At 36.9% G+C, this 14,449-nt stretch overlaps 1 protein-coding gene across 2 annotated transcripts in view; it reads left to right on the forward strand.

Moving 5' to 3' along the window:
- Positions 1-2,401: 2,401 nt before the first annotated feature.
- The window catches only part of Serpinb7 (serpin family B member 7), a 22,279-nt gene continuing 10,231 nt past the window's right edge, over positions 2,402-14,449 (forward strand). The window contains exons 1-3 of one of the 2 annotated variants that reach the window (XM_005368733.1): positions 2,402-2,569; positions 8,687-8,737; positions 9,315-9,431. In XM_005368733.1, coding sequence (XP_005368790.1) covers positions 2,402-2,569; positions 8,687-8,737; positions 9,315-9,431 — 336 coding nt within the window. The remainder of the gene's footprint in view (positions 2,570-8,686; positions 8,738-9,314; positions 9,432-14,449) is intronic. The other variant, XM_005368734.1, reaches the window with a different exon arrangement.

The raw sequence follows: 14,449 nt of genomic DNA on the forward strand, positions 1-14,449 counted from the left end.
CTCCCGTGTAATCGGAAGGATTGCTGTGCTTTTGCTGTCTTGGGGCTTTTCCAGAGCACTGCCTTACATTTGCACTGAGGCTATGCCGCCAACCCAGATCTTTCCGAAAAGAGAGGTTCTAAACACACCATCCTTGGGGAAGTAATGACATTCTTATGCGTCTAACTTAGTGAAAGACATCGCTGCATATCTCATTTTTATACTTCATGCTTTTATTTATTTGGTTCATAATTTTTCAAGCTATAGTTGTGATGCTTTTTCCCAAGACCAAAATACAATTAAGTCCCTAAAAGTTTCTGAGACCATGGACAATGTCAGTGTCACTCGGTGGTTTGTCACTACTAAACCCAAACAGAGCCCTAGTTTGTATTTGTCTTCTTTTCTTTTGCTAGAATCTTTTATTTGTGGTGCTAATGACAGTCTCTTTTTCCTGGATTAGTTGGATAAAATATGAAATAAATTTAGTAATTTTCTGGGTAATTTTTTTATCTGGTTTTGATTTTAAAATTGCTAGATAACCTAGGGCTTTGTCTGTTCTAGGCCACTGAACTTCACTCTCAGTTCTCAATAACACTTTCCTTCTCCTTAGCTAAATTACACTTTGTTATATCTTTTTTGCTGATTTTTTTATTTGTTTGTTTTGAGACAGGTACTCACTGTGTATTCCTGTCTGGTCTGGAGTTCACTGTATAGACCAGGTTGGCCTTGAATTCAAACATGTCTGCCTGTCTTTACCTCTGGAGTACTGGGGTTAAAGGCATGAGCCACTACATTCAGCCTCCTAAATAATTTATATTAAAAAAATAGATTTTTTTCTTGGAATAAAATGTGTGTGTAATGTGATTGATTTTTTTTCTTATTCTATGTTCCTGGAATGTAACTTATAAAATTGGCATTTTAGAATATTACTTTGTGCTACCTATGTCTTCTTCCTGGAGATGGTCTTTATCTCCCATACTTTTGCTATGTCTTCTTCGTGGAGATGGTCTCTATTTTCCATACTTTTGTTTCTCCCACTTGGTGACTGATATAAAGTTCTTCCCCAGTTCTAGAGTAACAGGTGGCAACATGCATGCTTTTCTGCTGCACATTATTGCTATAATTCTAAGATCATTTCATGAAATAAACTAGAAGTTAGTTTAGAAGAGTGAAAAATTTGCTCCAGTTCATGCAACTGTTACAGTAGACTTGACACAGTGCTGGGCTCCTGAGTACCATGGTACCAGGTGAACTAGTACTCAAGGAGAGCGGTATGGAGCAGCCATTCAAATTCATTTAGTCTAAGCCAGGTCCCCTGTGACACTGGATTACTAAGCTGTGGAGAAAGTCTTCAAAGACGCACTGAGTGTGTCCCTGGGGAACTCTAGGGTGGCGGCATGGTTCTGTATCCAGAAATAATGCTATTGGAATTAGAAGATAGTTTTACTCCATGATCCTATATTTGCTATTGTAGCCTAAATGAATTTTCTAGCAAAATCTAGATCTCTGGGTTGGAAAGTCTTGATACTTGTAACAATAAGTATACAATAACTATTTTTATTATTTATTTTTATATCAATAATTATTTTTCTATTAAAAACATCAGACAGGCTCAGCCTAGGTATAGTAGGGAGGGCCATAGACTTTCCTCAAAGCAATATGCCTTGCCCTGTCAGAGAAGTAGATAGTGGTGGGGGTATGTGGAGGGAATGGGAGGAGGGGAGGAAGTGGGAACTTGGATTGATATGTATAATGAAAAAAGATAGTTTTGTTTTCTTTAAAAAATTTAAATAAATAAAAAATTAAAAAATCAGAAAATTATTTTTCAAAAGGCAAATATATTTACAAGACCAAAGATGAACTGTGTTTAAAATTAAGATGGTTCAAAAAATCATGGTGAACAATGACCCTACGAATATGTATAGAGACCATGAGGGGGCCAGTATGAGGAAATGATATGATAAAAGGGTGGCTGAGAAAACAAAGGTTATGTTGAGCAGACTGTGGGGATAGAGGATTTCTTGCAGTCAGTCATATGTTTAGGTTACAGGCTATCTGAAATTACTAAGTGCATGAATGTGCATCTTGAAAACAGGTCAGCAAGAACCACTGAGGATAGAGCACCCATCAAGGAAAAATTAGGATTACACTCACAATGCAAATAGGAGAGCTTGGCTTTTCTGCTGTGTCAGGGTGAGGAAAAGGAACGTATTCCGTACTGTTGCCAAGCAAAGTTTAGAGTATTAGAACCAAGGATGCAGGACCAAAGGAATCATCTCTTCCTGTTTCCATCTATTTGGTAATTGCTCACAAGGGTGAAGAAATGAAGCTTTGAATTAATAATAATAAGCAAACATACAAACAAATGTGCTCTGAGATAATTTAACTCTCCATTGACCTCTAGGCAACACTGGGTTTCACAATGGCCTCCCTTGCTGCAGCAAATGCAGAATTTGGCTTCGACTTATTCAGAGAAATGGATAACTGTCAAGGAAATGGAAATGTATTCTTCTCTTCCCTGAGCCTCTTCACTGCCCTGACCCTAATCCGTCTAGGTGCTCGAGGTGACTGTGCACATCAGATTGACAAGGTCAGTGTTGGATTTCCCAATCATTCATAGGGGTAAACTGTTTTCTTCAAGAGAATATATCATGCTAAGCCTTAGGCTTGACTTGCAGGTCTTGGTTTTAGTTGGGAAGAAGCAGAAATAAATCTCATATGCTTTTACTGGGCACATTGCTTCTAAAAGTCCTTTCCTTTGATAGTAGCAGCTGCATCAATGAGGCAGCTTATGGAGTAAATTATTAGGTGTGGGCCAGCTCTCTGGGTTTTAGGACATTCTCTAAGCACATACTAATGCTTAAACACCACTGGATGAGTAGGTTTAGGTATGATAGAACTTGGCAGAGCATCCCATTTTAGTTTTGTTTTGTTTGTGGTGTTGGGTATGGAACCTTTATACTTGCTAGACAAGTGTTCAACCACAGTCTCATGCCCTAGTTTAGACACTGATCACCTGTATACAAATGACAGTCATATACACCAGATAATAGGAGGCTACCTAAACAGTATTTACAATCACCACCTTCTTTACCACCGCCAGCAAGTGCTTATTAACATACCTTTGTACAGCTCTGAACTGTGATGGTTAATGTTTCCTTCCCATCTCCTAGGAAATCATCAGAGAAATTCAGCCATTCAATAGCAGCTGCCTTGCAGGTTTAGAAGCCACCCATTTCTGACGCCATTTGTACTTATTGTTTTAGTTCAGTGTTGTTGAGGGTGTTTGTGTCTGTCATTTACACTGCAACGATTCTTCTCTTTCTCTGCCTAACTCAATGAGTTTGATGTTAGTGGGCAGCTGAGTGGGGTACTGGCAGTTCATTAGGAGACAGAGGAATTTACAGCAGAGTCCACAGAGGACCACATAAGGTGCCAGCAGTGACAACTACCTGTTGATGACATCATCAGCTGTAACCTCTGGAAGAACTCCCACAAATATGGTTTTATTTGGTATTCTCAATAACATACCGAAGTGTTGTTATTATTTTGTTTTTATGGTGAGATTACCATGCCAGCTGTGTGGCGTTAGATGTCAAACCTGTGAGTCAAACTCCATGGCCTTTCAAGAATGGTTTCTCAGCTGCATCCTGGGGAACAGGCACTGTCTGCTGGAGTCTCCTTGCTGATATCTATAGCCTCATCATTCTGTCTCAGGCACGACTTTCGATAGCTGCTGCTATCACACCATCCCACAAGAACACACGAGATGAAAGCACGAGATGAAAACACGAACTACATCTATAGAGACATTTATGGTTGGTTCCTGCCAACTTTTAGTCTCTTGCATCAGGCCTCAGTCCTGCTCCAGTTATTGTCTCTGTACAGCATATTCTCACTGGTACTATAGACCCTGTGTTTACATTTCAGGGAAGCTCAGGTTCAACCAATGAAGTTGCAACTCATAACTTCCTTGTACATGTCTATGAAAAGCACTGTCAAACAACCAATGGTCATTATTCTCTTGATGCTCAAAGAATCACGGCTTGGTTTTGTTCACTTTCAGTATTTTACTTTAACATTTTTTTGAAATATTTGTCTTGTGTATTTCATGTATGTATAATGCTGGCACACATGAACCATGTCATACATGTGGAGGTGAGAAGATAACTTGAAGTACTGGTCCTTACGTTCCACTTCTTTGAGATATCTCTTGCTTATTTCCACCATACAATGCCAGGACAGCAGGGGGCAAGCTTATTCAGATTGTCCTTTCTTCACTTCCCAACTGGGAAGTGCTGGAACTATAGACTAGGAAGTTCCTGCACCCCAGTTTTATGTGGGTTCTGGGGATTTACATTCAAGTTCTCATGTTTGAGAAGCAAGTACTTTACCCAGGGAGCCATTTCCCTAGCCTGGCATTGCTGTCTCCTTACAGTAGAAATGTCTTTAGTCAAACTTGTAGGTTTAATCAATCTTTTCTCCAAACTCTATAACTTCTTTGCTTTTTGACACACTATGGTGCAGGACCATTCTGTATTCTGTCAATTATGTTTTAAATAAATGCTGATTGGCCAGTAGCCAGGCAGGAAGTATAGGTGGGACAACCAGACAAGAAGTAGAGGTGGGGCAATGAGAACAGGAGTATTCTGGGAAGAAGGAAGCTCTTCCTGCAGTCCTGTCCAGACACTGAAGAAGCAGGATGTGACCTCCCCTGCTGAAAAAGGTACTGAGCCATGTGGCTAACATAGATAAGAATAATGGGTTAATATAAGTTATAAGAGTTAATAAGAAGCCTGAGCCAATGGGACAATCAGTTTACTATTAATATAGACCTCTGTGTAATTTCTTTGGGGCTTACTGGTTGTAGGAACTAGGCAGGACAGAATCCCCAACAATATGGCCCTCATGTTACAGTGCTGTATTGAGGTTGGCATTTCTGGCTCATGTGAGGTCTCTACTACTCAGAGTTTGGGCTTTTACAAGACTGATGTCAAAAATCAGCACACTTGAGATTTTGCTGTGTAAATGCTCTGAAGACAACTTCCATTCCCTGAGAAAGACAGAAAGTAGAACTGTTTAGAAAGTTGTATATACGCCTCCTGTTGTTCACTTAGCTCTGACTTTCCTATTCATCCAGCACAGAAGAGTGAATGTTTCTCATCTCCTTTGCCTGATGTTGATTGCTTCTCTCTCACATTTGATCTTTCTCCCTGGAAAGTCATGAGTTTGGCCAATTCTGAAAGAGAAAGGGAATTTGATGTTGTTCATCGTCAGGGCTCAGTGCTAGGGAGAAAACAATACAAGAGTTAATATGTAAAGCTGAAGCTGTCCCCTGATGTCTGCAGAGATCCAACTTGCAAACTTGAAATAATTGTTGATCTGTATATCAAACTTGATTTGTTGATTTTTTTCTATCTTCAGTGTATCTCACATTACCATACCAGATTAAGAACAGTTTCCAATTGTCTATAGCCTATTGAAATTAAGGTCGATAGAGTCTTTGTAAGGCTTCATACTTATTTCTGAGTTGTTCCGTCTTCACCTAGTCAATAGGTTAATTAAGAGTCCAATGAGGAAAGCCTTCACAGAGATACTAACACTGCCCATTTTCTTTAAATTTCCATATACAACTTCCATATTCAGCTTCAGAATAGCTCCACAGTCTGAGAAAAGAGGACGTTAGTTGTTGTTTCTTATGGGAAATACAATCAAGAGTCCAGGAGTCATGAGCTGAGCTGTAGGACTGATCCACACCGGCTAGCAGTTATCTAACTTTTCTTATTAGCTGTTGGAGAAACAAGTAAGTTGTTCCAGCAGCCTCTGGGCTGTCCTTCCACAGTACCATAACCAGTCATGATATGAGCAGGACATTTTCCCACTTCTGAGGGGAGGGAAGGTTTTGCATTTCAGATGTCTAGACCAAAATCTATAAAGACTTGGGCACAGAAACGGTTGTTGGAAAGGGCTGTGAGAGCCACACTGGAAACGAATAGAAGTCTAATCCTGATTAAGTTTACACAGTCGTAAGATCATAAACTATTGCCCAAATTATGATTGACTTTCAGATCTAATATTTCTTAGATATCATTGGCTGTCTTTCACTTTTACATAATAATGCCTAGATAATTAATGCTATATCTGCTTCCTAGCTAATTAAATACATTTTAAAATATTTTTTTATTTTTGGTATTTACGTAAATTGAATAATTCATTATTAAGCTTGTTTCTCTAGAATATAGAAAATAGATAAAAATTCTTTCATTTTATATTTATTGAATTTACTCTAATTTCCAGTTCATGGTACTTATCCCAATGCATGGTCTGTAATTTACCCAAGCCAACAGTACATGCAACTCTAACTTTTCTGTGAGCTAACACACACACACACACACACACACACACACACACACACACACACACAAATCACCAAGTCTCACTTTCATATTTAATCTCATCAAGATTGCTCTTTGTAAAATAATAATAATAATCACAGTAATAATAATAATAATTCAACTTTAAAATAAAAATGTAACTAAAAAACAATAGTTATATATGTAAGTATATCCATGAAGTACAATGTGACGTATTGATCTTTGCATATATTACAGAATGATTAACTAAGACTAACACATTCATTACTTTAATGTCATGTGTTGTTGTTGTTTACTAAATCCTTTCTACTTAGCATGTGTGGACAAGCATTCTCTGATGGATTTCTATGGTATGAACCCTTGAGTGTCAAGCTTTCACCATAGCAGTTTATCAAACTTACAGATTTAAGACAAGAAAATCCTAAGAACTAACTACTGAGTCAGAAGTTTCCTAGGATCTGTAGCTCACAGGTCCCATAGGTTTTAGTAAACATTGAGAGAACTTTATAACTGAGCATGTCATATATGATTACTGACCATTGAAACAAATTTCTCTTTGTGAGGAATTAAAGATTATCAAAAGTGCATTTTAACTCTACAATAGTTTTTAAAACTTGACATCATAAGGAAGTTTTGAATTGGGCATAAGATATTAATTTTTCATTTTTATTCAATTATAAATACAACATATTACTATTCTAACTATATCCTTTAATATTAAAATTTCCAAACTTGAGGTATGTAAGAATTTCTTAAACTTTGTAGACACAATCTTGAATTACACAGAAAAAGTTTGAGAACCCCCTACCAGAAGCTACCAAAATTAGCCCTAGTCAAGATTCCATAATAATGCAGAAGGCAAGTTGTGAAGAGAATGGGAGCAGGCTGGAAGATGGACTTTGATCGAAGCTTCGGAGATGAAGCAGCCATAACCACACGTATACTACCACAAGATTATCCTCTATCAGTCAAAACTGCCCCTTATCAAATTAAAATCACATTTGATTCAAGAATATATTATTTAACTTGTCAACACAAATGAATACCCGAAATAAACCTTTTTAGTATATGCATGGTACAAGAGACCATGTAGCTATGAAGAATAAGACAGAATGTGAGCCAAAGCCTGGGTTTCTGCACTGAGAAGGCATTTATTAGGTAAAACAAGGCATGTATTCAAATAATTTTAAAGTTGCTATTATTAATAACTTGAATATTGGAGAAAGTTTATATGTGGAGAATCTCAGAAGACTGGGAGCAGACAATGATGAGGGAAGAAATAGTTCAATGTTCAGTTGGTGATGATACTTTGTCTGAGGACATGACAAATTAAAACAGTACTACTTTCTAAGGTGGAATTTGAAGACATGTAGAAATTATAGTTGATAGAAAATGTTAATGAATTTCATGTTCCAGAATTCATTTAAATAATGAGAACGAAGGCAGAAACTGGTAGGCAAGACTTAAAGAAACATTAAACAAACCCACAAATTGGTGACGTAATGAGTACTGACCCAAATGCTCCAATGAACCACCAGGTTATTCCAAAGTAAGGCTTGGGTGTTCCACGGCTCCCAAAATACTATTGTCCTATCCTGCAATTCTTGTAGTGACCACTGTGCTAGTGTTTCAGTAGAACATAGTGAAAACTATTGAGTTTAACTATGGACATCTGCAGTACAAACGTCCTTCTGCTGTGTCAAAATACCAGAGAAAAGAAAATTTAAGGTACTAAGGCTCACAGTTTCAGAGGTTTCCACCCACAGTTGCTTTGCTGACCCTCATCTCACTGCAGCAAGGGACCAAATTGAGAAAGCTCTTTCTTGTAACAAATTCCTTTCCCAAGAACCCACAAAACCAGAAATCCAGAACTAGTTTAAACCACTGAGGGAAGTTAGAGTTCTAATGCTTCGACCCCTTTCAAACTTGTCACTTCAAACCAAAGCATTGGAAACTAAGACTGAAATGCATGAACTCTGGGGAGTTTTAAGATAAAATATGGCAATGTCCATATGCACTGAACATTTAGAGGAAGCAAGGTCACTGTGATATTTACTAAATTTATAGAAATCCCACAATTATGTCTAATCTGAGATAAGTTAGTATGTGAAACAGGAAGAAAAGGAAATGAAGATGGAAACTAGAAGTGATTTCTGCCTGAGCCATTGGCATTTGTTTGGAGGCATGAGAAGAGTGAGCTCTCAGATGCTGGCGATATTGAAGTGACACTTCATGAGCATTGATAGAAATAAGTTTTTTTATTCTCCAAACTTCTTGCTAACTGATCATTGCATGTATCCTGATTCTGATAATATTGTGTATCATGTTTGCAGGCACTTTACTTTAATGCCCCATCAAAGCAAGGAGACTGCTCTAGCAACCAGGTAAAGACGACATGTTCCTCAAAGAAAAAGTCAATTAAAAATTCAGTTTAAGAAAAATTCTATTTTTTGAACATGTTTTAGGGTTTCCTATCCCGATAAAACAAAGAGATCCATTTCAAACCCCCAAATGTCATGTTTAATTATATAAAAAACAAACATAATTTTGATAATTTAATTACTAATTTACCAATTTTTTTGCTTGCCAGGTTGTAGTAAAATATTGATAATCAGCCTTTCTCTTCTGTCCTTTACAGTTAAGTGAAATTATTAAATTAATTAATTTGGTTAAAAATTTAATAAATTCAATCACTAGTTAATTAATGAACTAATATGGATCTTGAGCTAATTGATAGCTTCCTATTGATAACTTTATTTCATTAAGTTGTTCAATTTGATTGCAAACAATAAGATGAGGAAGGGTAAAGACACTGATCATATATATGATGCTTTGCTTGCTGCTTTTGTAGCAATATTTTCCAGTGCTTATATAGAATATTAGACATGATTTATTTCATGTATAAGTGATATTATTCATCTTTTCAGTATGAGATTGAATTTGTGTCTCTCTGTTTGATAGTCAGGACTGCAGCATCAATTGAAAAGAGTTCTCACTGACATAAACTCATCCCATAAGGATTATGAACTCAGCATTGTCAATGGACTTTTTGCAGAAAAAGTGTTTGACTTTCATAAGGTGGGTAAAAACTGTTTATCTCAGAAGGTTGCATCTACTCTAGATGTAAATCTTGTTCCATCTACTACATGAATAACGTATTCTACCTTCTTATAAGCCATGAAAAAAATTATTTTATTATTCTTGCTTCCACTGTGGTCTTCAAAATATTACCTTGTGATCTAGTGAACCCACATATTCAGTGTGGTCCAACTGATGCACTTCAGACATAGAGGCTAGTGGCATAGGAGTGATGTCAGCTATAACTGAAAGTTCTAAGGAGGGATGTGCAGGGGAGTCCATGGCTCAGAGACAAACCACTGCTTCCTTTGAACTTCAGGGCTATGCATCATTCCCAGTGAGTTGTCTCCCCTTGCACTATTTTCTTTCTCAGCAATGCTACTCATTTTTCCTTTTAGTTGTTTGTTCTCAGTGAGATTATCTGTACATGAGTTCTTCCCAAGGAGGTGTAAATAAGGCCAGCCTTTACAGATATGGGCAGAGGAGAAGCTCAGACTCACTAAGCATTAGAAATAGGTCAATTGACTAATATTTCTGAATGGCATTGGTACTCAATGCATCATCACTACACCCTGCCTACCTGAAGGCCACGAGGTCCAGATTATAGTCTCTAAGCTACTGCACTCATCCTGTTCTGGAAACTTTGGTGCAGTGACTACCAGAAGCTGTTCACTTGGTTAGGACTATTAAGCAACCATGTGCCTGTATTTCTCTGGGACTTACACTTCTCCACTCTTCACACAACCATCCATAAAACTCTGTCTCAGTGACATCACCAGGCTAATGACCTGCATCTTTGCCAACTCTCTGTGTCCCACCCAACCATTATTCCTTCAGCTGTCACCCACTCAAATTCTTTGCCCCTCCCCAGAACCACTCCCAAATCCTTTGGTCTCCTGCCAATTAGGAAGTATTAGGCCACTTTTTGTTTTTCCATCATCCCAAAAGTTTTTTTTTATGACATTTTAAGGGAAACATTCTGTGTGTCTATCATATTTGATTTTCCTATTCTTACACAGATTGCTAACACATTCTTAAGGGAATGCTAAATTATTTAAACGGAGAGTTGATTTGTCTCCTGTGCTAGTGCATACAACAATCCTCATGTTTTTCTTTTTCCCTGACACTCATGGGATGAAAACACACCACACTAAGAAGCACAGTGAAGGCAAGATTTGGTCAAGAATATGGGAAATGGAGAGATCCTTTGTAGAAATAACCAGGCTAGCTAAGGAAAAAACAACTACATTTTATTCATTATAAGGGAAAAACTCACAAAACAGGAAATGAGAAATCCAAGCACAGCAATGTCCTATGGAAAAAAGCACAGAGAGGGCACACCTGGAGGTGCATACCTTTTACCCTGGGTCCCAGCGAAGCTACGCCTTAACTAAGACCCACATCTTAAAGATGGTTGGCTAACAAGGTTTTCCATCAATCATTGTTTTTAGTCAAAATAGAATTATGTCACTTTCCTCCCTCAGTTTATTTCCTTTGGTTCCTCCCAAGTCCCCTACCTCCATCTGTTCTTTTACCTTTCCCATTCTCAAATTGATAGCATTTGATTATTATAGTTATGTACATACAAATATGCATGTATGTTGCTTGTGTGTATATTGCTTCAAGACTAACCTCTTTGCACTGAACAACCAGTAAATGGGATAATCCATGGGAGAGGCTCATTTTCCTTCTCTCAGAAGTCATTAATTACCTATAGTTCTTTGTCAAGGGGTGAGCTCCTACAAAATTTCCCCCTTTCAGGTTCATATTTCCATTAATATTTCCTTTGTTCCAATCTTTTTATGCAGTCATTTCTAAAAGAGACTATTTCACAAAAGACTTTTTGGTATTCTGACTCTTCCAGTCTTGCTACCCACTCTTTGTAGATGTTCCCTAAGTCATAGATACAGAAGATGTTTCTGTTGGGTGCGGGCTTCCCATGATCTGTTGATCTCTGTGTTGTACCCAGTTGTTTTCTGTAATGGTCTTCATTTGCTGTAAAGGAAAGCTTCTTTGGATGAGGGTGGGTGTTTACACTTATCTAATGAGTATAAGGATGAGATTTATAATGTAGTCTTGAATTATGCTGATCTAGTAAAGTGGTGGTAATAGATTCTGTTCTAATGTCTCTGAACTCACTAGCCCTGGGAAGCTGGCTAGGTTTTCACTACTGGACATGATTTCTCTCCTGTTGAGGGGTTCTTAAGTTTAGTTGGAAAGCTCTTGTTTACCATCAACATATGAGTGCCACTTATTGCACCTTTATGTATATATTGCCTAGCTGGCCATTAGCTTGGTTCTCGGTTGTTGCAAACTGTTTAATTTTTTTCCTCCCCTTGGAGACTTGCAGAGTATTTTCTAGATTGATGAAAGTTAGACTGTAGAAAAGAGGCTTTCCACTCAGATCTACCTCAAATCATCTGAGTCCTAAGTGTGTGTGTCTTCAGGAATAGCAACCCACCCTCAACCCCTGAGAGACAAGTAAGGACTACACCAATAGTTTATCTTATTTTAGAAATCAGGTGGACTACTGTGACCAGTGTCACTGTGACCACTGTGACACAGCGTGACTGTGATTCAAAAGATGGTTGTCATGCCTGGAACTGGGATTTTTGTTAGTCTAGTTTTTGTAGAAAGCACTGTCAGCTCAAGGGACTTAACTACCCTTAATATATAATTATATATGAATATATTATACACATTATGTGTAATTCTAGGTAAATATAAAATAGTATGATTCCTTGAGGCTTTATCAAGCATCTTTGGTATTATTTGTCCTCTCAAACATGCAAAGTAGAGTTAATTATTCTTACTTTTTCTTTTCTTTTTAATAATGTCTATATATATGAGTTTTCCTGGGGATATACACACATGAGTACAATTGCCCAAAGAGGTCAGAAGAGATCATGGAATCCATTAGAGCTGTAGTTACAAGCTTATGGTACATTCAACATGGATGCTAGGAACTGAACTTGGGTTCTCTGGAAGAGCACCTGGAAGTACTCTTAAATTCTGAGCCATTGGTTCAGTTCCCCAGTTGGTGAATCTGAAAATATATTTTTGAACTTAAAAATAGTGAATTTAATCATCAGCTCAAAGCTAGGTTATTTCTAACTTTATGTTTTATTAATATTCTTTTTATTATTTTGATATGGATAAAATATCTGATAATAAATAATAAATTATACAGGTAAAGAATATTACATGAAAAAAAACAAAATCATTACTAAAATTCTTTGCTTTTCTAATTTTTCCTATGTCTTGGGTCAGATTTTTGTAAATGACATTCCACATCCCACAAATTCTGCTATGATTTCGATATTGTCAGTATTACTGTGGACTGGGACTTTCTACCCTAGTGTATGCTCTTCCTGTAATTTTCTGTATGGTTTCTCAGCCTTCTCCCCATGCTATGTTAGTAATTTAATCTCCAAACATACTTGAAACTCAAGAACATGAAAAGCTATTTCCCTTCTGAAATTTCAATAGTAGGTTGCTGTTTTTTGACTACAGAATCCTATGTTTCTTATTTTTTTAACAGCTCCATCAATTCTTCAACTCCTGAATCATTCACTCACTTTACTTTTCCCCTTTCTCAAATGTATTTATTGTCATAACTCACTCCTCTAGGATCCATTCCTTAACCATTTTTAAGCAATGCCATTCTTCTCCAAGCAGCCACGCAAACCAGATCACTGCGGCATATTTCCTCAGTGATTGTGCCCAGGCTACTAAATGATAGCTACAGATAACTTTAAATGTACAGTTGATAACACACCAATGGCCACTGCATCACAGTCTTCTGTCTCAGCTAGGCCTTCACTTGGGACCTACTCTGAATAGTTAATATACTTCCTAGAACTTTCTCCTTCCATGCTTTTACAGAAATAGGTGCTTTCTCCTAATTTTTCATCTTTTCTGGTTGCTTTATATTTGTCTTCTTGTATATTATTTTCAGTGATCCTTGAAATTGAAGTTGTTTGAGGATTCTAATTGTATTGTATTTGTTTTCAATCTACTATCTTTATATAGAAAGAAGTGATATACTCATGTAGTTTATATGTTCCCAACGTAGTCCCGCTTACCTTTGTGATTTTCTATAGATGTGAGATAGGTCATTCTTCCCTTCAGTGCCAAACTCAGCATTATACAGTGTAAGCCCTCAAATGAGCACAATGCTTTATGCTTCTAGATGTTTTCTTCTTTGTTCTCTTATAATGAGAAGTACCAACAGGCATTAGGTCATTTTTTGATGCTGCTTTTTCCCCAACATTCATATTTTATCACTAAATGTAATCTATTTAGTCTTCTTTCTACTTGTAATTCTAAATTAAAAAAAAACATTAGGACAAAACAATGAAACTAAGATGGAACAGGTTGGGAAGAATATAGGGCTCAGAGGGAGATGAAGGAAGACTAGAGAGGATAATATGAGTTAAACAGTATCACAATACATTGTAATATGTCTGAAATTGTAAAAACAAAATTCAAATTCAAAATAGTTCTAGATAGTAGATCAAGAATAAAGAAAAAAATTAAAATGAAAAATTGAAAATATATTGAAAAAATAATACACCAAAGCTTAAGGGCTACAAAAAAGAAAATTTAAGAAATAGATTCCTAGCAGTTAATACATACTTTTAAAAAAACAAAAAGAAATAGGAACCAGATATTACATCAAAATAAATTAGAAAAAGATGTGCATACTAGGCATTTATAGAAAGAAGTAAGCAAGAATAATATAGCCTATAGAAATTAAAGAGATAAAAAAGAACTAATGTAAACAACCGTGAACTGAAGATTAGGGATTTTTTGTATAAGAACACTGTCATGTTACACAAGAGTACTGCTATGTTATACAAGAATACTACCACATTATACAAGAACACTGCCACGTTACACAAGAGCACTGCCACTTTACGCAAGAACACTGCTATGTTACACAAGAACACTGCCACGTTACACAAGAGCACTGCTATGTTACACAAGAACACTGCCACGTTACACAAGAACACTGC

The sequence above is a fragment of the Microtus ochrogaster genome, unplaced genomic scaffold (genome assembly GCF_000317375.1).
Source record: "Microtus ochrogaster isolate Prairie Vole_2 unplaced genomic scaffold, MicOch1.0 UNK39, whole genome shotgun sequence".
NCBI lineage: Eukaryota > Metazoa > Chordata > Mammalia > Rodentia > Cricetidae > Microtus > Microtus ochrogaster.